Raw genomic sequence first — 27,240 nt, forward strand, 5'->3', positions numbered from 1 at the left:
GCTAAGGCCTCGGCCTCGAATTTTGCGGGCAGCGGGGCGGCAGCGGCGGCGGCGCGGGAGCGGGGCGGGCAACGCATACCTGTTCTCGAAACTAGCGGGCAGATCGCGCGTAGACATGGGAAAAACGTATTATTGAAAAGAAAAGATTGATATGTATCTTTTGATCACTGGGATATGTATCACTCTTTGGTATCTCTATATCCTTTCGAATCCGCGAGTGACATTGTACTGTTGCTCAGAGTGACTAGCTTCGTTCAATTCAATCCAATGTATCACTAAATCAATACGAACTAAGAGTGATAGATTCGTTTAGGATAGATAGATTCGTATATCAGTTTATAATATTTTTAAGTTTATTTTTTTTTTATTTTTAAGTTTCTATTTTTCATTTTGAATTTAAGTTTACGATTTATGCAATTGGCTGTTAAAGCCGTGTAAAACGAATAAATAAATAAAAATAATGGTCAAACACTTATTCTCGGTATCGAGAAAGTGAGACAGAACATTCTAAGTAGGGAAGTGCGAAAGAGATGTCTGAACTTTCCGATGAGAAACCGTAACGCCAGCCGCTCAAAGCTGCGTGTGCGAGTGAAACACAGATACAAACGGACGACGGATTGAATGAGTTGTTAAAGATACACTGATACATTCGGATTTGAACTGATACAAAGAGTGAGTGATAAGAACGGAAAGATACATATCTTTTTTATCTATCACTCCTGAGTTACCCATCTCTAATCGCGCGGCACTATAGCAGTGTAGTGTTGTGTTCTGTTGTGTTTGCTGTTCCATATGGGTGTCCTCGCAAAGATGGCCGAAATAATTAGCTCTTGCACGTCCGAAGACATTTTGATACGTCACAAAAAAAAATGTATAACACTATGCCTACAATGCAGACGCCCAACGCGGGCGGTCACCGCTTGACGAGCGCACCGCTCGTTGCCCGCGCCCGCGCCGCTGTATTCGAGGGCCGGTCCATTTGATTATACGCGTAAGATCCTGCCGCTCCCGCGCCGCACAGTGGTCCGGATTTTCAAAAAGGTGGACATAGGATCGAAAATGCATATTTAACTAAACTAAAAATTGTTTCGTATAGGAAATTTAACACTGATTAATACTTATTACTACAACTTTTCAAAAAAACTGCTCCTTCACGTAAAAAAAAATATCGAAAATAAAAATGTATGGGAGAAAATCTATTTTATTTTTTTTTCTCCGTTCAGTATCAAAGTATAGCAACCAAATCTTATATTCTAGTAAGTACCTATTGTTCTTAATATGACAAAATATAAATTGCTTGCGTATCCCTGCGGCCTTGACGCCTTACGATGCTTCAAAGTTTACAATTTTAAAGTTGAATTATCTTACATTATTAACGAGTTTATCTGAGTGTTTCTATTGAAATTAATACAAAATATCATTTTTAATAAAAAAAAATCTGCCGCGCGCCCCAAGGGCCCCAACCGTGTGTTAGGCTCGCCCCTACTACTTGGGACTTAAATATACTACTGGCCAAAACCACCTGGATGCACCCGCGTTCTAAACACTGGCACCTCCTCGATTACGCGATAACGCGACGAAGGGACATCTCCCAGGTGCATATCACACGCGTTATGCGTGGCGCGCACTGCTGGACAGACCACAGGCTTTTGGTAACTAAGTTGAGACTCCGCCTTCGTGAACCACGAAGACCCTGCAGGGCTAAACCAATATCTCTCAACTTAGATCGACTGGATTGTAAAGATCTTCAAGAAAAATACCGGAAAGGCCTAACAGATGCGCTAGATGTGTTTGATGCCCAGCAAGGTGACTTAATATCAAAATGGAAACAGATCTCATCCACCGTACTGACTGTGGCTACGGAAACCATAGGATACAAAAAACGAAACAACGAGGACTGGTTTGACCAGAATGATAGGGCCCTAACTGAAGCATTCAAACAGCATCGTGCACTCATAAAGCGTAATGAAGGAAATCATAAATCCAGTCAAGAAGTCCGAAGTAGTGGTGATTCCTTAAGGAAATTAACGAGGAAGATGAAAGATAGATGGTGGCTTGAAAAGGCAAAAAAGATACAGTGGCTTGCAGATACCCACCAACTAGGCGCTTTCTATGAAGAAATGCGTAAGTTGATTGGCGTTTCCATAAAGAACTGCACTCCGTTAAGATCCCTAGATGGTTCCCAAAAGCTCACTGCTAAGCAGGATATACTTGATCGTTGGGCAGAGCACTTTAATCACCTGCTCAATGTAGATCGATCAGCAGATCTTGAGCATATAAGGCGTATCCATCCTCTGCCGCCGAATGAGTCGCTTGCTGAACCACTAACTTTTGCTGAAGTTGTTCAAGCCATCAAAGAGCAGAAAAATAAAAAAGCAGTTGGCGTTGACAACATCGCCGGAGAACTGCTGAAATACGGAGGGGAGCAACTTCATACTTACATCTGGCAAATTTTTGATCGCATTTGGAACGAGGAAACAATACCACCTGAATTTAAAATATCCCGTATACAGACACTGTATAAAAACAAAGGAGACCGTTCCGACTGCAGCTCCTACCGGGGTATATCGCTCCTCTCTGTCCCTGGGAAGATATTTGCCAGAGTTCTTCTCAACCGGCTTTTACCAGTCTCCGAAGCCATATTGCCAGAAACTCAGTTTGGGTTTCGACCTAACAGGGGCACCGGCGAAGCCATCTTTTCCATCAGGCAACTCCAGGAAAAAAGCCGAGAACAAGGCCAACCTTTGTGTATGTGCTTCGTGGACTTAGAAAAAGCTTTTGACTGCGTGCCGAGGGAAGCCCTCTGGACTTTACTGGCAAAATTAGGTTGTCCTGAGAAGTTTGTGAGAATGATTCGCCTTCTGCACGACGAGATGACCTGCTGTGTTACCTATAATGGTGACCAGTCAGAGTTCTTTCCTGTCACCTGTGGGGTCAAACAAGGTTGTGTGCTTGCGCCAACACTGTTTGCTCTCTACTTTTCTGTCGTTGTCAGTGAAGCGCTCAAACAAACTTCTGCTGGAATCAAAATACGTTTCAGGACTGATGGGGGACTTTTCAACCTGGCCAGATTAAAAGCATATACTAAAGTATCTCATGCTCTTATAACGGAGATCATGTACGCTGATGATCTGTGTTTTGTTACCAACTCTGCACAAGAGCTCCAGAACCTGATGACTAACCTTCAGGGAGTCTGTTGTCGTTTCGGTCTAAGAAAACTGAGGTAATGGCAAGCGACTCTCAAGGAGCTACAGAACCTGTCAAGGTAAACATTGGCGATACTGAGCTGAAGCAAGTGAATACCTTCAAATATCTGGGCAGCACAATTACATCCAAGTGTGACCTTGATACCGAAATAAACCATCGCATTGGCGCTGCATCAGCTGCCTTCGGTAAATTACGAGCCAAGGTCTTACACACACATGATTTGAAGCTTTCGACAAAAATCTCCGTTTACAAGGCCATAGTCCTCCCAAATCTTTTATACTCGGCTGAAACATGGGTCCTCTATCGGAAACATATACGGGCGCTGGACCGATTTCATCTAAAGTGCATAAGAGACATTCTGAAAATCAAATGGTCGGATCGGATTAGAAATACCGAAGTGCTACGACGCGCGAATGTCTGCGGCATAGAAGCGTACCTGATGCGGCGACAGCTCAGATGGTGCGGTCATGTTTTACGCATGGATGATGATAGGGTGGCCAAGCGCATCTTCTTTTCTGAACTCCAGAACGGCAGACGGAAACAAGGTGGCCAGTTCTTACGCTTCAAGGATGTTCAGAAAAGACACATGAAAAGGTGCAACATTGATCCTCAGAACTGGGAGACAAAAGCCATTTGCCGCCCTGAATGGAGAGGCCTACTTAAAAATGCGATCAAAGATTTCGAAGAGCAAAGGAAATCCACACTGGATGCGAAGCGTGATGCTCTTAAGGCTAAAACACCAGTAGCCATTCATTATAACTACGTGGACGGTATCCTAACGTGCAGCCAATGCTCGCGCACGTTTACACATAAAATAGGGTACTGCAGCCATCAAAGGGCGCATAGAAGAGCTGATCATCCTAGTTCTTCTCTCAATGATAACTGAAAGCAGTCACCATAGCCGAAATCGGCTGGGAAGTATATATATACTACTGGCGAAATGACAGTATACTTTTGTGCAGTAAACTACTTTGCCGAACCCTTCGGGGAATATAAAGCGTGATGTTATGACAAAATAAGCATATATGTATTTTGTTATATTACAAGAAATACATTACATTTTTTATATAACAATCATCATCTTCCGAGCCTTTTCCCAACTATGTTGGGGTCGGCTTCCAGTCTAATCGGATGTAACAGAGTACCAGTGTTTGTTTTACAAGGAGCGACTGCCCTAATTGACCTCCTCAGGGGGTCTACCCTAATTCACCGAAAAACGAAGTTTCGTACGAAATTTCGCGAACTTCTTACCACGGTTCCATTTCGTTCCGAAATTTCGTACGAACGAAGATTGTTTGACGTTTATTGTCTATAAACCTACTCTAATTCGAAATGCTACGAACGAATATTTGAGTTTGACAGACGAAACTTCGGAATTTTAACCTCAAATTCAACGAAACCAAAAGAGTTATCGTTTGATTTTCGTGTTACTTTTCGTTTTGTGAATTTTGTGTGAAAATTATTGGCAAAGGCTACAATAATGCTTTTAATCAAAGCAGCTTTACGTGAAGATCATGTAGAGCGAAGAAGGAACCGGCAGTGCTTGCGCAATCAATTAAATATTAGCGAAATTCCCGACGTAGAGTTTGTAGGAAATCACAGACTCAGTCGGCAATTTTTCGAAGGGTTGTGCCAGGAATTCGTGCCTTTATTACCTCCAAACAATGCACATTGCAATTGCTAGACCTTCTGGAATCGAAAATATTTCCATTCTCTTAACACCCAAGTTGTAAGTATAAGAACTAAACATTAATGATTTAATTGAGGCATTGACTGTTGTTTATTATGATGCTGATCAATCCTTTATTATTTTCCAGATATTATGTGACAGCGATACTATATAACAAATGTGGATGTGTCATTTGGTGGAGCAACACACATGATGCTTATATTTGGAGAGAGTATGATATTAGAAGCCACTTGGAGGGTCTCCAGAATGAAACAGTTTATCTGTTAGGTATGTTTAACTTTATTGCATTTTGAATATACTTGTACAAGTTGGGACAAAAGCGGTACCCCAAACTTTCACATTTATATTATTAATATTGTGTAGTAGTGTTATTCACATATTTTCATATACATGTGTATTTTAGGTGACTCTGGGTATTCTCTCTAAGGGAGCATATGATGACACCGATAGATAAAGCTGTTGAAGATTCTCTTGAAGGCAGATACAACTTTGCAGAGCTTTGTTAGTGCAAATTTTGGAAAGGAATAGGTAGGACAAAGTTCTACTCAAGCACATCATAACATGCTCCAGAAAATATGTATGTTTATTGATTTTAAGTATTTGACATGATGTTATTTATTTCCTGTAGAGTTTAATAAAAGAATAAATTATATACTTAAAGTTTTATTTACTATTACCCTGTTTAAACATTACAAATTAATAACAAAGAAATATTAAACACAATTAATGACTAACAAAACACTAACAAAATCTTAATTCCTATCCACATATTTCCTTATTGTGTTATGCAGCTGCAACAGGGTAGGACTGATGCCTGCCAATTCGCCCCTGATGCCTGCAAGCTCTGCGTTTTGCACCGTCTCTCTCTGTGCACGCTCCTCTTCATATTGATACAATCTGCTTCTTACACCTGTGCTGGCAGATCCTCTGTAATCTCCTAGTAGTAGGCAGTCTCCTTGTAGAGTGTGTATGTCGAGAGGCTGCAAAACAATATTCCAATTTTAGTCAATAGCTCAGAACAACAGTGTAAACAAAATATGGCTAAGACACTTGAACGGGTTAAGTAACAACAAAAAGTTCTCAACTTAACACTTGACCCATTTAATACCATATGTAAATAAAATAAAAAAGATGCAATCATTATTCAATAGTATAAAGTTAATCTGTATTCTTTATGAAGAGTATTTCTTATAAATACACTAAAAAAATGTTATCTATATTGTGCACAATTTATTTACAATAGCATTACTCAATATATCACAGTAAAATACTTACAAGGTGTGAAAGTCGGCATTTTTGTGTCAATGGTGGTGGTACTTAGGCAGCTTTTACAGTTGGACTCTCAGGTTATCTTCCTGGCTGGGTTCAACTATTCAATCTCCCGCGAGCTAAATCTCTATGTTCGTCCAGGAAATTGAGAACGGTTTCGATTTGTTGAGGATTTGCCGAACCCCATATATGGAGCCATTTTAAACTGAAAATATAAATGATTAGTATTAGAAAAGGCAATGGTGTTAGAGCGAAACCAAATATTGCATTTGTATAATATGATATCTACTCACGAAGTTTTTAAATCCAAAACAAAATTTGTTGTGAACCAAAATACAGCAGACGTACGTAGAAGTCGGAGTACGTAAAGTACGACATAATACTTCCTTAGGGAACTCGTACCTTGGTATAAAAACACTTGGAAACATGATTTATTAAATACGACACTTGAGAAACACACTTCAGAAAACTTATTAAAGTATTCAAACAAAAAATCTTAAGTCGACTTGTTATGATTAGATTGTATTATGTAGCTATTTTTGGTTGTCATCCGTGATTACCCATTTTTGGCATGAAATAGTACTCTTCAAATTAGTTGGTTAGCAATGACTGTCAAAGGGTTTTTTATAGTGTCGAGTCGAAAGTAGTTGAAAATATATTTTTTGCCTGAAAGTTTAGATTGTTTGCATGAATATTACAAGAAATATGAAATGAATCACATTTATAATGTTACATGAATAAATAAAGCTGAAAAGTTTAATAATTTCAAGTTAAAGTAAAAACCGTAACTTAGTTTAGTCGACATCATAAAAGCCCCACACAATATCATAGATTCCATTCGTTCACGAAAATTGTCTATGGTTCCGAACTTCGTATGCGCATCCGAAAATGAAATAGAGTAGGGTCACTAACGAAACTTCGTTTGAATTTCGTTCGATATCGAAGTTTCGTTTCGTTGAATTAGAGTAGACCCCAGGGGGTCTACCCTAATTCACCGAAAAACGAAGTTTCGTACGAAATTTCGCGAACTTCTTACCACGGTTCCATTTCGTTCCGAAATTTCGTACGAACGAAGATTGTTTGACGTTTATTGTCTATAAACCTACTCTAATTCGAAATGCTACGAACGAATATTTGAGTTTGACAGACGAAACTTCGGAATTTTAACCTCAAATTCAACGAAACCAAAAGAGTTATCGTTTGATTTTCGTGTTACTTTTCGTTTTGTGAATTTTGTGTGAAAATTATTGGCAAAGGCTACAATAATGCTTTTAATCAAAGCAGCTTTACGTGAAGATCATGTAGAGCGAAGAAGGAACCGGCAGTGCTTGCGCAATCAATTAAATATTAGCGAAATTCCCGACGTAGAGTTTGTAGGAAATCACAGACTCAGTCGGCAATTTTTCGAAGGGTTGTGCCAGGAATTCGTGCCTTTATTACCTCCAAACAATGCACATTGCAATTGCTAGACCTTCTGGAATCGAAAATATTTCCATTCTCTTAACACCCAAGTTGTAAGTATAAGAACTAAACATTAATGATTTAATTGAGGCATTGACTGTTGTTTATTATGATGCTGATCAATCCTTTATTATTTTCCAGATATTATGTGACAGCGATACTATATAACAAATGTGGATGTGTCATTTGGTGGAGCAACACACATGATGCTTATATTTGGAGAGAGTATGATATTAGAAGCCACTTGGAGGGTCTCCAGAATGAAACAGTTTATCTGTTAGGTATGTTTAACTTTATTGCATTTTGAATATACTTGTACAAGTTGGGACAAAAGCGGTACCCCAAACTTTCACATTTATATTATTAATATTGTGTAGTAGTGTTATTCACATATTTTCATATACATGTGTATTTTAGGTGACTCTGGGTATTCTCTCTAAGGGAGCATATGATGACACCGATAGATAAAGCTGTTGAAGATTCTCTTGAAGGCAGATACAACTTTGCAGAGCTTTGTTAGTGCAAATTTTGGAAAGGAATAGGTAGGACAAAGTTCTACTCAAGCACATCATAACATGCTCCAGAAAATATGTATGTTTATTGATTTTAAGTATTTGACATGATGTTATTTATTTCCTGTAGAGTTTAATAAAAGAATAAATTATATACTTAAAGTTTTATTTACTATTACCCTGTTTAAACATTACAAATTAATAACAAAGAAATATTAAACACAATTAATGACTAACAAAACACTAACAAAATCTTAATTCCTATCCACATATTTCCTTATTGTGTTATGCAGCTGCAACAGGGTAGGACTGATGCCTGCCAATTCGCCCCTGATGCCTGCAAGCTCTGCGTTTTGCACCGTCTCTCTCTGTGCACGCTCCTCTTCATATTGATACAATCTGCTTCTTACACCTGTGCTGGCAGATCCTCTGTAATCTCCTAGTAGTAGGCAGTCTCCTTGTAGAGTGTGTATGTCGAGAGGCTGCAAAACAATATTCCAATTTTAGTCAATAGCTCAGAACAACAGTGTAAACAAAATATGGCTAAGACACTTGAACGGGTTAAGTAACAACAAAAAGTTCTCAACTTAACACTTGACCCATTTAATACCATATGTAAATAAAATAAAAAAGATGCAATCATTATTCAATAGTATAAAGTTAATCTGTATTCTTTATGAAGAGTATTTCTTATAAATACACTAAAAAAATGTTATCTATATTGTGCACAATTTATTTACAATAGCATTACTCAATATATCACAGTAAAATACTTACAAGGTGTGAAAGTCGGCATTTTTGTGTCAATGGTGGTGGTACTTAGGCAGCTTTTACAGTTGGACTCTCAGGTTATCTTCCTGGCTGGGTTCAACTATTCAATCTCCCGCGAGCTAAATCTCTATGTTCGTCCAGGAAATTGAGAACGGTTTCGATTTGTTGAGGATTTGCCGAACCCCATATATGGAGCCATTTTAAACTGAAAATATAAATGATTAGTATTAGAAAAGGCAATGGTGTTAGAGCGAAACCAAATATTGCATTTGTATAATATGATATCTACTCACGAAGTTTTTAAATCCAAAACAAAATTTGTTGTGAACCAAAATACAGCAGACGTACGTAGAAGTCGGAGTACGTAAAGTACGACATAATACTTCCTTAGGGAACTCGTACCTTGGTATAAAAACACTTGGAAACATGATTTATTAAATACGACACTTGAGAAACACACTTCAGAAAACTTATTAAAGTATTCAAACAAAAAATCTTAAGTCGACTTGTTATGATTAGATTGTATTATGTAGCTATTTTTGGTTGTCATCCGTGATTACCCATTTTTGGCATGAAATAGTACTCTTCAAATTAGTTGGTTAGCAATGACTGTCAAAGGGTTTTTTATAGTGTCGAGTCGAAAGTAGTTGAAAATATATTTTTTGCCTGAAAGTTTAGATTGTTTGCATGAATATTACAAGAAATATGAAATGAATCACATTTATAATGTTACATGAATAAATAAAGCTGAAAAGTTTAATAATTTCAAGTTAAAGTAAAAACCGTAACTTAGTTTAGTCGACATCATAAAAGCCCCACACAATATCATAGATTCCATTCGTTCACGAAAATTGTCTATGGTTCCGAACTTCGTATGCGCATCCGAAAATGAAATAGAGTAGGGTCACTAACGAAACTTCGTTTGAATTTCGTTCGATATCGAAGTTTCGTTTCGTTGAATTAGAGTAGACCCCTAGTTTTCGTTTTGTGAATTTTGTATGAAAATTATTGGCAAAGGCTACAATAATGCTTTAAATCAAAGCAGCTTTACGTGAAGATCGTGTAGACAGAAGAAGGAACCGGCAGTGCTTGCGCAATCAATTAAATATTAGCAAAATTCCCGACGTAGTGTTTGTAGGAAATCACACGACTCAGTCGGCAATTTTTCGAAGAGTTGTGCCAGGAATTCGTGCCTTTATTATCTCCAAACAACGCATATTGTAATTGTTAGACCTTCTGGAGCATGAGGAACAATATTTTAATCGAAAATCATTCTCTTAACACCCAAGTTGTAAGTACCTATAAGAACTAAACATCAATGATTTAATTGAGGCATTGACTGTTGTTTATTATGATGCTGATCAATCCTTTATTATTTTGCAGATATGTGACAGTGATTGCTATACCCATAACAAATGTGAATGTGTCATTTGGTGGAGCAACACATGATGCTTATATTCGGAGAGAGTGTGATGTTAGAAGCCACTTGGAAGGTCTCCAGAATTAAACAGTTTATCTATTAGGTACGTTTGACTTTATTGCATTTTAAATATATTTTGTTCAAGTTGGGATAAAAGCGGTACCCCAAACTTTCCTATTTATATCATTATCATTAATTAAGTAGTAGTGTTATTCACATATTTTCATATTTATTTTAGGTGACTCTGGGTATGCTCTAAGGGAGCATATGATGACACCTATAGATAAAGCTCTTGAAGGCAGATACAACTTTGCAGAGCTTTGTTAGTGCACATTTTGAAAGGAATAGGTAGGACAAAGTTCTACTCGAGCACATCATAACATGTTCAACTAGAACTATATTAATTATCGATTTTAAGAATTTGACATGATATTATTACTTTTAATAAAAGAGAGTTTAATAAAAGAATAAAATATATGCTTAAAGTTTTATTTATTTTAACCCTGACATAACAAATTAATAACAAAGAAATACTAAACACAAATAACTAACAATACACTAACAAAATCTTAATTGCTATCCAGATATTCCTTTATTGTGTTATGTAGGGTTAGGACTGATGCCTGCCAATTCACCCCTTATGCCTGCAAGCTCTGCGGTTTTCACCGTCTCTATCTCTGTGCACGCTCCTCTTCTTATTGATACAATCTGCTTCTTACACGTGTGCTGGCAGATCGTCTCCTTGTACAGTGTTGAGAGGCTGCAAAACAACATTCCAATTTAAGTCAATAGCTCCGAACAACAGTGTAAACAAAATATGCCTAAGACACTTGAAAGGGTTAAGTAACAACAAAAAGTTCTCAACTTAACACTTGACCCCTTTAATACCATATGTAAATAAAATAAAAAAGATGCAATCATTATTCAATAGTATAAAGTTAATCTGTATTCTTTATGAAGAGTATTTCTTATAAATACACTCAAAAAAATGTTATCTATATTGTGTACAATTTATTTACAATAGTAAAATACTTACAAGGTGTGAAAGTCAGGCATTCTTGTGTCAATGGTGGTGGTACATAGGCAGCTATTACAGGTGGACTCTCAGGTTATCGTCCTGGCTGGGCTCAACTATTCAACCTCCCGCGAGCTAAATCTCTATGTTCGTCCAGGAAATTGAGAATGGTTTCGATTTGTTGAGGAGTTGCCGAACCCCGTATATGGAGCCATTTTAAACTGAAAATATAAATGATTAGTATTAGAAAAGGCAATGGTGTTAGAGCGAAACCAAATATTGCATTGGTATAATATGATATCTACTCACGAAGTTTTTAAATCCAAAACTTGTTGCGAACCAAAATACAGCAGACGTACCTACGTAGAAGTCGGACTGTAGTAAAGTACGACATAATACTTCCTTAGGGAACTCGTACCTTGGTATAAAAGCACTTGGAAACATGATTTATTAAATACGACACTTGAGAAACACACTTCAGAATACTTATCAAAGTATTCAAACAAAAAATCTTAAGTCGACATGTTATGATTAGATTGTATTATGCAGCTATTTTTGGTTGTCATACGTGATTACCCATTTTTGGCATGGAATAGTACTCTTGAAATTAGTTGGTTAGCAATGACTGTCAAAGGGCTTTTTATAGTGTCGAGTCGAAAGTAGTTGAAAATATATTTTTTGCCTGAAAGTTTAGATTGTTTGCATGAATCTTAGAAGAAATATGTAATGAATCACATTTATAATGTTACATGAATAAGTAAAGCTGAAAATTTTAATAATTTCAAGTTAAAGTAAAAACCGTAACTTAGTTTAGTCGACATCATAAAAGCCCCACACAATATTATAGATTCCATTCGTTCACGATAATTGTCTATGATTCCGAACTTCGTATGCGCATCCGAAAATGAAATAGAGTAGGGTCACTAACGAAACTTCGTTTGAATTTCGTTCGATATCGAAGTTTCGTTTCGTTGAATTAGAGTAGACCCCCAGACCTCAACCCAGTTACCCGGGCAACACAATACCCCTTGGTAAGACTGGTGTCAGACTTACTGGCTTCTGACTACCCGTAACGAAGTTCACAAAGGAGTGAAGATGTAGACTTCAGTGATTCAACGGTTTTCATGTCAAGTCTTGTCCCTCGTTTCTAATAATAGCACCATATGGGAAAACCCAGCACCTTCTTCAACACATTATTCCAGGCCCATTAAGTTCGAGTTTTGTAAAGAAACAGCAGAATACACCAAGCAAGAAGAAGCTGCATTGAAGGAAGAAATAATTAAAACCGGCCAAGTGCGTGTCGGACTCGCGCACGAAGGGTTCCGTACCATCCAAACTGATATTATACACATATTCTTATCGAAATCGAGCAAAAATGAGCAAAAAAATCACGTTTGTTGTATGGGAGTCCTCCAAAATATTCATTAGATTCTAGTTTTCAGTATTTTTTGTTATAGCGGCAACAGAAATACATCATCTGTGAAAATTTCAACTCTCTAACTATTACGGTTCATGAGATACAGCCTGGTGACAGACGGACGGACGGACAGGGGAGCGAAAACATTAGGGTCCCATTTTACCCTTTGGGTACGGAACCCTAAAAACATCGATTCTACACATCGATATATATGTACTACGTACTAGATAGAACGTTCCGAACAAAAAGCTTACCACACTGAAATGCACTGCAGACTGTGCATAGCAAATCAGATCGATTTTGACACTTGCGTCAGATGGATGTCTATGAAACGAAAATTGTAAAATAGAAAAAACATATTAAGGTATAAACTTACATATATTAACTATTCGATAGTCAAGTAAGTAAAATTACACGCTGTTCATGCAATTACAACGATCGTATATCACACTTTTCATTTATAATTCAATTTTACAAATATAAATTAATTTATTGTTCCCGCCATCTTAAAGAGTTTAAAAGAGTTACGAAATTTAAGTACTTGGGCCACTGGGTGTGTGATGATCTCAAGGATAACTTAGATGTGGAAAGGGAGCGCAGGGGCCCGATTCTCCTAATTTTACTTAAGCGCCATACGATTCACGTTCGACTCGATTCGACTGATATCCAATCCCGACTCGATTACGATTGAAACGTATGTGGCATTCCGCTATTTTTTCTTTGAAATAAACGTTTTTATCCTTTTCTGTCATTCAATAATGAATCATTTTGTCTGCAAATGATTTGCGATTGCAAAATGATTGTACAGCAAACTACCGTATTGACCAAAATCACCAAAATAGCAGACCAATCGCACACCAATCAAATGTCAATCGAATACGATTGGTCTTTTATTAGTAGCAGAATGCCTGATATGGTTAAAACTGCTATTGCTATCATATTGCGATTCGATTTCTATTCGATTTTGACATTATTAACTTAGGAGAATCGGGCCCCTGGTCGCTGGCTGTCCGATGCTGTATGCTGGCCCGTAGGTTCGCTCGATGTACTGCACGAGTTAAGGTAACACTTTTTAAAGCCTTCTGCCAATCTTTTTACACGTGCAGCCTATGGGTGAACTACACGCAGAAGGCATATAGTGACCTGCGCATCCAATACAACAACGCTTTCCGGGTGTTGTTGGGGCTGCCGCGATTTTGTAGCGCGTCCGGCATGTTTGCCGACGCAGACGTAGATAGTTTCTCGGCGATCATGCGGAAGAGATGTGCATCTCTGCTTCGCCGGTTTCGCGCCAGCCCCAACATCATTCTCGGAACGTTGGCTGAAAGGTGGGACTCTCCGATCTTGGGGCGGTGGATACGACTGCATGCAGTCAAGTAGACATTCCCAGGGTCGGCGAGCCTCACGCTTGTAGGTTAGATAAATAATGTTACTATATAGTTTATAAGTTTGTACTGTTACTAACAAATATGGAATTTATTCCGAAATAAAAATGTTTATTATTATTATTTATTATTAAAAATAGATTATGCAAATCATGCAGAAACAGATGTGCCATAAAACTGGTAGTAGGTAAAATATCAATGAAAACAGGCTTTACTTTGTCATGGTTCTTACTTTCAAGAAAATAATATGACGTCGTATGTATTTCGCTAATGTAAAAACATAGGCTATATTTTATCCCGGTGCGGGCTTCCCCACATTCTTAAAAACTCTACATATGTAGTTCTGACATATAAGCCATACCTCTCATAAACATCGATATCCATTCATTTCATCCAATAACAAACATGCATCACACTCGAAGTGCATTTCATGTCTACTTTATTAGTTTGAAGAAAAAAAACCTCGTAATTAATATTCAAAGATTCTTAACAATAAGTTCCTGGTTTTAATATATTACATGATTTTGAATTCACTAAGATATAAATAAACTTTTTGAGTAATGAAGAGTGTAGGCAAAATACGAGCGAAAATATTATGTAACTTCTGCAATTCATATCAATGAGGATGACTACATGTCACAATACGTCAACAAGATGTCAACAGGCGACATAAGCGGGTACATTATTTGTATGGATGTTCTTGTCTATCGTTAGAATATATGTCAATGATTCTACAAAATGGGCAGGGCTAAAGATTAGTCACGAGCTTCATATGACAATGATCGACGGAAAAGTGGCCACTATTATAACAGATACTTCGTCTGCATCTGCCTGCAATATTTGCCTTGCTAAGCCGACCGAGATGAACAAGCTGTCAGAAGTATTTTCAAGACCTGTTCGAGGTAGTAGTAGTAGTTCGAGGGTGAGGGTTCGATTCCAGGTTAGGCAAGTACCAAAGCAACTTTTCTAAGTTTGTATGTACTTTCTAAGTACCTATATCTTGGACACCAACGACTGTGTTTCGGATGGCACGTTAAACTGTAGGTCCCGGCTGTTATTGAACATCTTTGGCAGTCGTTACGGGTAGTCAGAAGCCAGTAAGTCTGACACCAGTCTTACCAAGGGGTATTGTGTTGCCCGGGTAACTGGGTTGAGGTCTGAGGAGGTCAATTAGGGCAGTCGCTCCTTGTAAAACAAACACTGGTACTCTGTTACATCCGATTAGACTGGAAGCCGACCCCAACATAGTTGGGAAAAGGCTCGGAAGATGATGATTGTTATATAAAAAATGTATGTAATTGTAATATAACAAAATACAAATATGCTTATTTTGTCATAACATCACGCTTTATATTCCCCGAAGGGTTCGGCAAAGTAGTTTACTGCACAAAAGTATACTGTCATTTCGCCAGTAGTATATTTAAGTCCCAAGTAGTAGGGGCGAGCCTAACACACGGTTGGGGCCCTTGGGGCGCGTGGCGGGTTTTTTTTTATTAAAAATGATATTTTGTATTTATTTCAATAGAAAAACTCAGATAAACTCGTTAATAATGTGAGATAATTCAACTTTAAAATTGTAAACTTTGAAGCATCGTAGGCGTCAAGGCCGCAGGGATACGCAAGCAATTTATATTTTGTCGTATTAAGAACAATAGGTACTTACTAGAATATAAGATTTGGTTGCTATACTTTGATACTGAACGGAGAAAAAAAATAAAATAGATTTTCTCCCATACATTTTTATTTTCGATATTTTTTTTTTACATGAAGGAGCAGTTTTTTTTGAAAAGTTGTAGTAATAAGTATTAATCAGTGTTAAATTTCCTATACGAAACAATTTTTAGTTTAGTTAAATATGCATTTTCGATCCTATGTCCACCTTTTTGAAAATGACCGGACCACTGTGCGCCGCCGCCGCTGCCGCCCCGCTGCCCGCAAAATTCGAGGCCGAGGCCTAAGTGTAGAGCGGGCTTAAAATCCATATCAACCTAGGGTAGATCAGATATAGTCACAAAATAAAATTTCTGCATTGTCCCGAGTCCACCGCACCGCTGAATCGCCTGAACATGTAGGTAGGTACGAAACGAAACTAGATTGTGATCAATGTCAATGGTTAATCGACTCACCAAGCACAATATCTAAAAATATATGCAAACTAACTTTTGTATGGGCAGGTACCTACCTACCCAGGCAAACTCGCATCAAGAGATACCTGCGTACTTGTTACCTACTGTGCTACGTATTTGTTTTTTGTAGTGTTTCTTGATTTTGATCATAGAACATTAAAATCATTTTTCAAAATCGCGTCCTCTCGTTTTTGGACTCATATCGCATATGGTTATCTATGCATTGGCGATCTATCAAACGGCTGTAGGAAACTGTGTACCTGTGTAAAAATAACATTCGCGGCCCACGGGTTCCACAAAGTGGGCTCGTAGGGTTATCATATCAGGATTTTGGGACTCACGTCGGCCCTTCTTCAGAATTTTGACCGGTTTTTTGAATTTTCAATTAAAAACTTATATTTAATAACCGGTTTTTTAGATACGGGATGCCTAAGGTGGTTGGATTGGCTGCAACTGGGGGAGTCGTTCAGCAGTGATATTTTATAGGTAGGTATTCCTTTGGCAAAAAGACCAATCCTTATAATAATTTGTATTTAGGTATTTGTATGTAGGTAAGTCGATGCATAATTAGTTCTGTAATGTAATGTCACCCTTGAACAGGTAGGTCTATCTTCACTCATTATGTGAAGAATCAATCTCAGATACGGAAATCGGTTTTTCGATTTTTCCATCTGATAATCCTACCAGCGGGCCGTTGTTTAGTTAGACAGCCAAAAGCAGATTTACGAAAATCAGCAAATAGTATAGACGCCGGCAGGGGCCCGATTCTCCTAAGTTAATAATGTCAAAATCGAATAGAAATCGAATCGCAATATGATCGCAATAGCAGTTTTAACCATATCGGACATTCTGCTACTAATATAAGACTTTAGATGGTGGGGTGTCGTGTCCAGAGATAAGTAAATAAATCGAATACTAATTAATACACTTTTATTTTCTGACTCCAGATAGGTTACATACGATTTGGTACGGTCACAATATTTAGTAGCGTGCGTTGGTAGTGCGATATACGGGACATATAGATGCGTCAACAATTAGTGTAGGTCCCACTACAAAACCAATCGGATTCCAACGACATTCGATTGGTCTGCTATTTTGGTGATTTTGGTCTATACGGTAGTTTGCTCTATAATCATATTGCAATAGTTATGAATGACAGAAAAGGATAAAACCTTTAATTCAAAGAAAAAACAGTGGAATGCCACATACGTTTCAATCGTAATCGAGTCGGGATTGGATCGCAGTCGAACGTAAATCGTATGTTGCTTAAATAAAATTAGGAGAATCGGGCCCCAGGTCAACCTACCCGACTTCCAATCAAACATTAACCTTCCACTATTGTGATAAGGTTAAAAATCTATTGAAGAACATTTGGGATAGAAATTCGGAAAAAATGAATAAAATAAATATAAAAAACCTTTTTATCCTTTTATAAGAATCAAAACACACATTTACAGATAAATTCATTAATGAATATTATGGACATTTTTAGTCTTCATACATGGAACTTAAAATTTTATTCAGTTCACTATGGTAAGTGTATAAATATTTACAACAAGAATTGCTGCTCGAACAAACTTGTGTATGTAGTATAAAAGACAATAAAAATTAACTCATGTGGATTTGCTTTTTAGCTTACAACAGATCAAACTGTTTTTTAAATTAATGAACTGGTCACTTTATTGGTATATTAGCAGATAACTTGTTCAAAAACAATGTTACCTTTGCTTTACATATTGAGTTCTTATTCATTAAAAGATCAGGGGCCCGATTCTCCTAAGTTAATAATGTCAAAATCGAATAGAAATCGAGTCGCAATATGATCGCAATAGCAGTTTTAACCATATCGGGCATTCTGCTACTAATAAAAGACGGCTTATGTTTAACTGATCACCAGATATAGTAACAAACAGCAGACAAAAATAGTAAATGATCACCAAAATGAAACTCGCATTTTAATGTAAAACTATCACCAAAGTTTTAACACTTTGCTATCCTATTTAAGTGAAATTACTCCAAAATAAATCATGCGTAAGCCAAAAATAGTAAATGATCACCAAAATTAAACCACCATTTTAAAGTAAGATTATAACCGAAGTTTTTAAATTCTGCTATCCTATTTAAGCAAAATGAGTCCAAAAAAATCATTGTTATCCCAAAAGTAGTAAATGATCACCAAAAGTAGTAAATGATCATCAAAAAAGTTTTTACATCTTGCTATCCTGTTTAAGTAAACTGACTCCAAAAAAATAAGTTCGGCCTGATAAAATAAATGTAATAACATTATGGGGACCCTTTTCCTGCACTAGCGTGGAAAATTGTCTATTGCATGCCTCTAAACAGTGCGATAAGAGTGTATTGAGAAACACATTCTTCTTCTTCTTTCTCCTGCCCTGTTCCCAATTTTACTTGGCGTCGGCGCAATATGTCATTTTCTTCCATTTTCCCCTGTCACTCGTCATACTGACACTCACGCATGCATTGCAAGCCGGACACATAACTTAATATGGCATCATAATACTTTATTTGGTAATAAGCCTACATTTTATGGCAATCACAGTGACTTATTTAGGCAAAAATAATACATTAATTTGGTCGTCAAGAGTTGGTGATCATTTACTAAATTTGGTGGTCGAATACAATTTAAAGTGAAGTCGTGACTAAAATAGCTGGTACTATTACATTTTTAGACTTTATTTTTCTGGTGTTCAGTAGATATTTCTGGTTGCAAAACTTAGGGTATCAAAGCATTTTATGGTGGTCATTATATTTGTTCCCATAAAAGACCAATCGTATTCGATTGACATTTGATTGGTGTGCGATTGGTCTGCTATTTTGGTAATTTTGGTCTATACGGTAGTTTGCTGTACAATCATTTTGCAATCGTAAATCATTTGCAGACAAAATGATTCATTATTGAATGACAGAAAAGGATAAAAACGTTTAGTTCAAAGAAAAAATAGCGGAATGCCACATACGCTTCAATCGTAATCGAGTCGGGATCGGATCTCAGTCGAATCGAGTCGAACGTCAATCGAATGTTGCTTAAGTAAAATTAGGAGAATCGGGCCCCTGGATTTTCTAAATCGAAATATAAACTTCTCGTAAAAATGCTTACAAAATGAGAAGGCATTGTGAGTATACATCAACATTTTTGAAAATATTAATCTGCTTATGAATACAGTGATAGTATTCATTATATTCACAGCATTGTCAATCATTTTTAAATTGGAAGCATATTCTTTAAATAAATTTGGCTGGTATGTTAATAAAACATTATACAATTAAGAATTGGCCGGTGACATTTTCCTTCAAACTCATGCAAAAGTTCATCAATATCATTATCTAAATCGTCACTTTGAGCCATCTTTGTGACCATGTCACTTATTAAAAATGCACCAATGGTAGCTTCTTCATGGTTATCTTGAATATCCATATTCACAACATGGACTGGTTGATTATAAACTGATCTTTTTGAACCAAACCATTCTATGACTTGATCGTATACTCTTTCCTCACAAGTTATTATAACATCAAACCGCTCAGTTGATATCTGGAACTTCTCTGGACAGGGTTTAATTCTTCTGTTCCTATCTAACATGTGCAGAATACCATTTTGTGTGTAGTAAACTTTATCCTTTTCCATTAAATCGTTATATATATCGTCATATGGGACTCCAAATTCATAACAATTCGGTCGATCAGCAGATGCACCTGGTAACTTAACCTTTTCTCCTGTGCCATAAGACTTAACTTTAAAGCCTTTCTTCGCAAGAAATGCATGAGCTTCCATACTACGGTTCATGTTCGAGGAACATACAACCGCGATGTAAATATCGCACATTGTGTTTTAACAATATTTTTCAACTAAAGATTGACAAAATTAAAGAAAACATATTCATCAGCCTTCAGCTATATATTCGAACGAATTGTACAGGAGACTATTCGCATTTTTCACTGTACTGTCTTTAGTTTACGTCACCCACAATAAATTCTCTTGTAGAATTTACGCCATACGCAATTTTACAAAAAGCAGAGAAGTTTCTTTAAAAAAATCCTCTGGATCTTCAACAACAAAAATACGGAACAGTCGACATCGACATACCACAGATGTCATGTCACCAACAGCCAATTTTTTTGTAAAGGCCCCAGTACACGTTGGCCCAAGTGCGGCCAATACACGCCATCACCAATGTGTACACGGGGTATTGGTGCAGGTTGGCGGACATTTGTCAAGGTTGGCGCGCATTCGGCGAGTTGTCGGTTTTTTGGGCACACATCAAAGGAATCGTGGCCCAGCTTGGCGAGGGGTGTTTACACATTCGGCCAATGTTTAGTTCGTCACCGACCGCTGAGGATAAAGTACACTTTTGTGTTGCTTGTAAAAATAAATATAGTAGTAAATATAGTAGTGTAGTATAATATAAATATATATAGTAGTGTAGTATAATATAAATATATATAATAGTGTACAAATAAATAGCCCAAGCCTTAATTACTTCGACGTCCATCGCAAGTGGTTTGCCAGGCAGGAATGAGCCATGCGCCAATGTGTAAACACCATTTGATCGAGGCCTACATTTGTGCATTGCAAAGCTTGGCCCAACACAGGCCAATGTGTACTGGGGGCTTAAGGTCAGCACACACGGCACATTTATGAGAGGATAGTCTATGGTATTTAACAGAGAATCGGAGTTTTTCTTTTTAGAATAAAATATATTGTTTCCAAGAACTCGTTCCATGGTGTTGTACCTACTACGTTTAATATAATTTCTTTGACTACGTAACTAGGCCTTTCTTAAATGCCAAAGCTAAAAAAACGTAATCTAATCTAATTTTCTCCTTTTATTCCATTGACTAGTTTTATTCCCTAATAGAATAATTAATGAACACTATTCTGTAGTTGATAATTTACTGTGTATAGTCTGTTTTTTAATCTCGTAGACTAAATTGACACTTGCAAAATGTCAAACTTACAAATAATGTTGCTAGCTCTTTGCTGCAGTGTTGTAACTTTTTATCTATAATAGACGAATTTAATATTCATTCAAAGTTTTATATTTAAAATTCACGCACGTACACACGGCTGTACGACGTGCTACAAACTGCCAGGTATATCTGACCACGCAAAGCCATGCGTAATCATCAAGGATAAGTCCATTATTTCAGGATGACTTATTGTAAAAAAACGATACTTGATTTTATTAACGCTAAGTTTCGGTCGTGCCACATCACTATTTAAGAATTGGCAATAAACTGACAACACTCGTAATGTCAGTTTAGTCTACGAGATTAAAAAACAGACTATAGTTTGAATTGTCATTCAATAATGAATCATTTTGTCTTGATTCGTAAAGGATAAAAACGTTTATTTCAATGAAAAATAGCGGAATGCCACATACCCTTCAATAGTAATCGAGTCGGGATCGGATCTCAGTCGAATCGAGTCGAACGTGAATCGTATGACGCTTAAGTAAAATTAGGAGAATCGCGGCCCTGTTGCTCCAAAGCATGGCGCAGTGGTCGATCAACATCGCCGTGGTCGCTGAGCCGTACTTTGTCCTTCCCAGGGATGACTGGATTAAGGACCTTAACGGCTCAGTGACCATCATATCGTCGGCCGCCGCTGGTACTCCTTCCCTCGAAGGGGTGAAGAGTGGAAGGGGTTGCGTCGCAGCACGGTTCGGGGAGATAGTCGTCGTGGGGGTGTACTTCTCTCCGAGCCGAACTCTCGCCGAGTTCCACAACTCCCTCTTGGAGTTGTCCGTCGTCGTCGGAAATTATTCACTCCCTGTGCTAGTGTTAGGGGACTTCAACGACAAGAACTTGGCCTGGGGTTCCCGACGCACAGATGCACGGGGTAGGATGGTGGAGGACTGGGCGCTGGAAGCAGGCCTGGTCGTCCTCAATCGGGGTTCTGTCCCCACGTGCGTACGGATGCGAGGCGAGTCAACGAGCGCAACGTTAATGTTGATATAGTTATCGGCACGGATATCGAGCCATGACCTTCACCTGCGCAGAAGCGATTTATTGGTTTATTGCCTTATGTGTACAGTGCGCAAAGCGATCCCCACTCTTCCGCCGAGAGCTCAATATCCGTGCCGGTAACTAACGGATGTCAGCGCCCCATGTCCGCTAGTAGCTAAGAAAAAAAAAAAACAAAAAAAACCCGTCGTTAACCGTTATGACTGTCTAGTATGCGCTTTACTCTCTAGCTTACAGTAATCTGTGCATACTTTATCTGTGGTTGAATAAAATAAAAAACTAAACCTCGGATAATCTATGAGAATTGTTTTATTATATAGGTTATGTTATGTTACAGAATAGTGTTTAACTAATTACAAATTTGTTTCAACTACTTCTATATTAACTGGGAAAATGCATAAATTATTTAAGAATCTATGTCTCAGTAGCTCGAAAGCAAATCTGACTAGGAATATACACAACAGCTCGTCAGTCCTGGCATGGTCAAAATCAGATGTACCGCGAAGATTTCTCGAGTATAACAAGAAAATCTATCCTCCACAATCATCTGATGAAGAGCCAAGGCCAGCGGTGAGTACACCAGTTTACTAGGTGATGGACGGATTAAAATGTATAAGCTTTATCTCTCTAGTGTAGATATTCTTTTAAAAACTCATGCTTAATAAAAAATAAGTAACAGGCTAATGTATGAGATATTGTTGTTAAAAGGCAGGATTTATGAGAACTCTTAATACATGCACGCCCTGAAACAATATACATATCTCTAAATGTAATAAAATATTTATGATTATTATATTATTTAGAATTCGGTTCCAATGAAAGCATACAAAAAAGCAGTACAAAATAATGTCTTAATAATATAATGGGTTATACTTATTGATAATAAATCTACCACCATGGGACTACAAAGTCCCAGATTTCTCTAAGGTGAACGTGGGGCTAAAGCCAACACGCCGAAGCCCTTTTGAGATAGTGTGAAAGAAATGGTGGAGTGCACATGGATAATAGTTATTATTATTCGATCTTGATGTCAAATCTTCTCAATATTTCGCTGCATTACTTTTATCTTGTTCCTGAAATAATAAGAACATATAAATTGCCAAAAATTTTGTTGCATATGAATATTGTAAAGTATACTGCCATAACTGCCATTTATATTTAAATATGTATGCTTGTCTAATAAGTAGTAGATGATCAGTTTATGCTAGCACCCATAGCACCAACAACTAGCATCACTAGCTTAATTTGGAGTCTTAACCAACAGTGTATAAAAGGTGTGACAATATTATATCGTAATATTAACCAATATACCAACTAAAATAAAAATTAAAGAAGTAACAATAATTAGTACACAATGATTTACTAAGTGTTTATTTTTAGTTTGTATGTCATCAGAAGACCAATATAAAGTATAGTCCTGAGAAGCTGTGGTATATTGCTAGTTTTGTCAGAGGAATGACAGTAGATGAGGCTGTAAAACAACTCAGCTTTGTTAATAAAAAAGGAGCAATATTTGTCAAGGAAGCCATACTTGAAGCTCAAGATTTAGCTGTAAAAGAGCATAATGTAGAATTTAGGAGCAATTTGTGGATTGGTAAGTAAATAACTCAAAAGCCTCAACAACTCTCCAAGTATTGATTAAAGTCAGTTTGCTACCATTTCCCAAATACACCCATATTTTATGTTTTTGAATTAGCTTTATTTACACCTCTGCATATAAATAAATATAGGTAGTTATAGTTAAAATACTTTAGCAATTAAATAACCAAGTTCACCTATGTTATAACAATGCATTGTCCTTTTTCAGCTGAATCATTTTCTGGTCAAGGAATGGTGATTAAAGGAATAAGAAGACATGCAAGGGGACGTATGGGAGAAGTGAGATACCAATTCAGTCATTATTTTGTAAGATTGGAGGAAGGAAAGCCACCTGCAGACTATTACAAACGGAGTCCACTAACTCCTCAACAACAACTTGCTAATTGGCTGGAACAAATGAGGAAGAGAAAGATTATAAATTCATATTAAGTTGAAAATAATTTATTAACATATTTACTTATAAATATAAGATAGCATAGATTCTGCTTTTGATTCATATTTAATTCTTACTTACCATTACGAAAATATTTTAAATGCCATTAGACATTTTATAAAACTTAATTAGCAAAACAATCATAATTAACTTATTATAGTTATGTACCAAAAATAGGTTTATTATTTCACAAATTGATTATGAATTGATTATTATTTATAATTATAAAATAATTTGTATTGTTAAAATGTTAAGTATCCATTGTGAAAATATCAGCTACAAACTCAGCCACTGCTTATCATAGCATTTTTGAACATTTCCTGTTTAGGGATGTTTAAAAAATCCTTGACTAATACTCGAATAAATTCATTGTTTTTAGCAGTTCCTATCAAAATTAATAATTTATACTTGCTAGGGTACACTTTATATTACCCTGATCATTCTTAATGAATATCTATTTGTAAGTCTTATGAAAATAGGCAAGCTTATTATAAACAAGCACTGATAAAATACTTTAAATAAAAAGGACTTAATTTAAATAAAGCACAGAAATGATCATACATTTAGAGACGTCCTTGGCTCAGGTTTCTTGGGTACATAACCATATAGGAAAATTGAGACGATAACAAACAGTGTGCCAACAGCAAACTGTACAGTGAGGTTGAAATCAAATATGTAAATTGATGCTATGCAGGAAATGATGATTGCAACAGATGTTGCAAAACCTTTTAGTATATTATCTGCATATTTGACAACTACAGCAACTATAAGGCCTCCTGCTGCTTGTAATATGACTAGATACCAAACAAAACCATCAAAGCCTTTAAGCAAATTATTTTGAGTTCCTTCATTTACAAGATAAGTAATGGTTCCAAATGGTAAAGACAGTAAACTCAACTGTACATTTCTCATCCACACCTGAAACAAGTAAACAAAATGAATTGAAGTCATTACAAACACATCTTTTGTTCTTTCATAACATATAAACATGTTGGCCCTGAGCTCATTCTTATGTTAAATAACATGTAAATTGAAACTGTTAGTGAACATGAATTAAATAGAAGTAAATAACAGGCTAGAATACTCATTGAATTAGTGTTAGGCTAAGTAAGCTACTTTGTAGCCCCATTATTATTAGTTAGTTTTTACAATACATAATGCAAATTTGCCTTAAAAAGGAAACAATTTTTTAATTTAGGAACAGCATTACATTTTGAAGAGAGAATTTAACTTACAGAAATGTCAGATTCTTTAAGTACTTTTTCAAAGTATATTCCTGCAAAACCAGATATAAAGCAAGCTGCCAATGCTGCACTAAATCCTAATATTTTGGACTGCTCTGGTAAATGTGGTTTAGCAACATTTGTTTTTTCAGTAGAGGACAGCTGTACAAGAGCTACTCCAGCTGCTAAAATTGCTAATGCAAACCACTGCCACTTCTTGAGCTGTCTTTTCAATACAAGAACAGCAAAAAATGCTGTTGTCAGTATCTTTAGTTGATATGTGACCTGAAAATAACATATTTAGGTTTTAGAATTATAGTTAGGCTTCATTATTATGTTCTTTATAACAGGTCAGTTTCATTCTCTAGAATATAAAATCCAGTCAATAAGTGCTTTCAAAGTCAAAGTCAAAATGTTTTACCTGGTAAGTGGCTGCATCTAAGTTAGATGCTGATACATAAAGCAAATTATTTTGTACAATATATAAAAATGATGGCACACAGACTCGTAATGTGTCTCTGACATTTAATATTACTACACTGTACATTGAGTGTGCACCCTTTTCAACACCACCAGACTCTTGCATAACAAGGCACACACATATGATTAATTTAAATACTTCTGCCATTAAAACGGCTGAAAAGAAATACATAATTGATTAGCCATGTTGCTGATAAGCGTGAATTTAAACTCGAATGATAAACAAATTATAGTGTGTATAATCATATAATACATAATACTTTACCTGCTGCAGATGAGAACATTTCCACATCTCTTGTGCGAGCATATCGCATACTTAGACCTAATGCTGCATTTTGCAATGTCAATATCACCAAGCTTACATATTTTATATAGCCTGAAAATAGCATTACTTAATTATTTCTGGAGCCAATTTAGCAATGTTTGACAACGGTTTCTTAAAAAATAATTTTACCATAATTATTCACTCTTCTGTTGTGTGCATAGGATTGTGCTTTTTTTGAGTCACCGTCCATATCTTCTTCAATATTTAGTTGTGTGTCAACAACTGCCAGCTCTTGTGCGATGTCCGGCTCAACAACTTCTCCAACAAGATCTGTGTTTACTGAAGGTTCTCCAATCGAGTCAGTAGACTTCATAGGAAGCTTATGAAAAGGAATTTTTTTAGTAAAACACAACTAAAGATAAGTAATATGATAATCTCAACACAAAATTGATTTTAGTTAAGATATCTAATTACATTGCTTTTAAATTCTAATTAAGGATACAAACTGATCACAAGTTAAAAGTATTTCGATAACAGATTGCAACGATAATATTCACTGATTAATTATTACTTATTATTAAACTACAGAATTAAACACATAAGTGAAAGTACTTACAACAACGTTAACATTTTGTTAATAGACTAAATTGTTATATTAAGTTTGTAAGTTGAAGATACCTGGGTAAATAAAATTATGTTAATCCACTAGGTTTAAATTGTTAACATGTTAATAAATTATAAAGAAATGTAAACCTAATATTACCAGTTCCCGTAGGGCCACATAAACATTAAAAAATCCACTGAAGATACTAATTCATTTGAAATCGCTTTGGAGTTGCGCTATTTCATTGAAAAATTCGATTAAAATATAATTATATATCTTGTCTAAGTTAGGTTCACAATCACAATAAAATTTTATTGTTGACGTCGGCACGGCAAGCAAAGCCAATGAACTGTTGACGTTCGGCCACAGACAGAGTGT

General features: G+C 36.5%; 3 protein-coding genes and 6 long non-coding RNA genes across 12 annotated transcripts; 4 read left to right on the forward strand and 5 right to left on the reverse strand.

The window, feature by feature from the left end:
• Window positions 1–4,414: 4,414 nt before the first annotated feature.
• LOC124632636 lies at window positions 4,415–5,549 on the forward strand. The gene is made up of 3 exons (XR_006984645.1): window positions 4,415–4,936; window positions 5,025–5,164; window positions 5,301–5,549. It is a non-coding gene; the product is annotated as an uncharacterized LOC124632636 (long non-coding RNA).
• On the reverse strand, window positions 5,545–7,143 carry LOC124632638. Its single transcript, XR_006984647.1, has 3 exons — window positions 6,460–7,143; window positions 6,173–6,371; window positions 5,545–5,877 (listed from the first exon to the last, which is right to left on the reverse strand). It is a non-coding gene; the product is annotated as an uncharacterized LOC124632638 (long non-coding RNA).
• Window positions 7,144–7,158: 15 nt separating this feature from the next.
• On the forward strand, window positions 7,159–8,293 carry LOC124632637. Its single transcript, XR_006984646.1, has 3 exons — window positions 7,159–7,680; window positions 7,769–7,908; window positions 8,045–8,293. It is a non-coding gene; the product is annotated as an uncharacterized LOC124632637 (long non-coding RNA).
• On the reverse strand, window positions 8,289–9,616 carry LOC124632639. The gene is made up of 3 exons (XR_006984648.1): window positions 9,204–9,616; window positions 8,917–9,115; window positions 8,289–8,621 (listed from the first exon to the last, which is right to left on the reverse strand). It is a non-coding gene; the product is annotated as an uncharacterized LOC124632639 (long non-coding RNA).
• An 89-nt stretch (window positions 9,617–9,705) lies between these two features.
• LOC124632640 lies at window positions 9,706–10,815 on the forward strand. 2 transcript variants are annotated; one of them, XR_006984650.1, is made up of 3 exons: window positions 9,706–10,201; window positions 10,294–10,433; window positions 10,569–10,815. It is a non-coding gene; the product is annotated as an uncharacterized LOC124632640 (long non-coding RNA). The 2 variants fall into 2 exon arrangements; XR_006984649.1 differs by lacking the exon at window positions 9,706–10,201 and having other exon boundaries at window positions 10,209–10,433.
• Window positions 10,816–10,832: 17 nt separating this feature from the next.
• Window positions 10,833–11,683, reverse strand: LOC124632641. Its single transcript, XR_006984651.1, has 3 exons — window positions 11,655–11,683; window positions 11,367–11,566; window positions 10,833–11,090 (listed from the first exon to the last, which is right to left on the reverse strand). It is a non-coding gene; the product is annotated as an uncharacterized LOC124632641 (long non-coding RNA).
• Window positions 11,684–19,349: 7,666 nt separating this feature from the next.
• On the reverse strand, window positions 19,350–20,436 carry LOC124632724 (RNA polymerase II subunit A C-terminal domain phosphatase SSU72). Its single transcript, XM_047167677.1, has one exon. The coding sequence runs from the start codon at window positions 20,115–20,117 to the stop codon at window positions 19,539–19,541; it is 579 nt and encodes a 192-aa protein (XP_047023633.1). The 5' UTR covers window positions 20,118–20,436; the 3' UTR covers window positions 19,350–19,538.
• A 2,097-nt stretch (window positions 20,437–22,533) lies between these two features.
• LOC124632378 (39S ribosomal protein L22, mitochondrial) lies at window positions 22,534–24,337 on the forward strand. Its single transcript, XM_047167200.1, has 3 exons — window positions 22,534–22,828; window positions 23,639–23,852; window positions 24,066–24,337. The coding sequence occupies exons 1-3, from the start codon at window positions 22,652–22,654 to the stop codon at window positions 24,284–24,286; spliced, it is 612 nt and encodes a 203-aa protein (XP_047023156.1). The 5' UTR covers window positions 22,534–22,651; the 3' UTR covers window positions 24,287–24,337.
• On the reverse strand, window positions 24,283–27,221 carry LOC124632377 (UDP-N-acetylglucosamine transporter). 3 transcript variants are annotated; one of them, XM_047167197.1, is made up of 7 exons: window positions 27,022–27,221; window positions 26,875–26,936; window positions 26,448–26,637; window positions 26,259–26,369; window positions 25,935–26,149; window positions 25,526–25,798; window positions 24,283–25,208 (listed from the first exon to the last, which is right to left on the reverse strand). In XM_047167197.1, the coding sequence occupies exons 3-7, from the start codon at window positions 26,629–26,631 to the stop codon at window positions 24,846–24,848; spliced, it is 1,146 nt and encodes a 381-aa protein (XP_047023153.1). In that variant the 5' UTR covers window positions 26,632–26,637; window positions 26,875–26,936; window positions 27,022–27,221; the 3' UTR covers window positions 24,283–24,845. The 3 variants fall into 3 exon arrangements, with proteins under 3 accessions (XP_047023153.1, XP_047023152.1, XP_047023154.1); XM_047167196.1 differs by lacking the exon at window positions 26,875–26,936; XM_047167198.1 differs by lacking the exon at window positions 26,875–26,936 and having other exon boundaries at window positions 27,012–27,221.
• Between the last annotated feature and the right edge of the window lie 19 nt (window positions 27,222–27,240).

This window comes from Helicoverpa zea, chromosome 8, assembly GCF_022581195.2.
Source record: "Helicoverpa zea isolate HzStark_Cry1AcR chromosome 8, ilHelZeax1.1, whole genome shotgun sequence".
NCBI classification, from domain to species: Eukaryota; Metazoa; Arthropoda; class Insecta; order Lepidoptera; family Noctuidae; genus Helicoverpa; species Helicoverpa zea.

Coding starts and splice junctions, on each gene's coding strand:
- LOC124632724 (XM_047167677.1), bottom strand. CDS start 20,117: ATGTGCGATATTTACATCGCGGTTGTATGTTCCTCGAACATGAACCGT.
- LOC124632378 (XM_047167200.1), top strand. CDS start 22,652: ATGCATAAATTATTTAAGAATCTATGTCTCAGTAGCTCGAAAGCAAAT. Junction 22,829..23,638: donor ATGAAGAGCCAAGGCCAGCG/GTGAGTACACCA, acceptor GTTTATTTTTAG/TTTGTATGTCATCAGAAGAC. Junction 23,853..24,065: donor TAGGAGCAATTTGTGGATTG/GTAAGTAAATAA, acceptor GTCCTTTTTCAG/CTGAATCATTTTCTGGTCAA.
- LOC124632377 (XM_047167196.1), bottom strand. CDS start 26,631: ATGAAGTCTACTGACTCGATTGGAGAACCTTCAGTAAACACAGATCTT. Junction 26,370..26,447: donor CAGAAGAGTGAATAATTATG/GTAAAATTATTT, acceptor TGCTATTTTCAG/GCTATATAAAATATGTAAGC. Junction 26,150..26,258: donor AATGTTCTCATCTGCAGCAG/GTAAAGTATTAT, acceptor ATTTCTTTTCAG/CCGTTTTAATGGCAGAAGTA.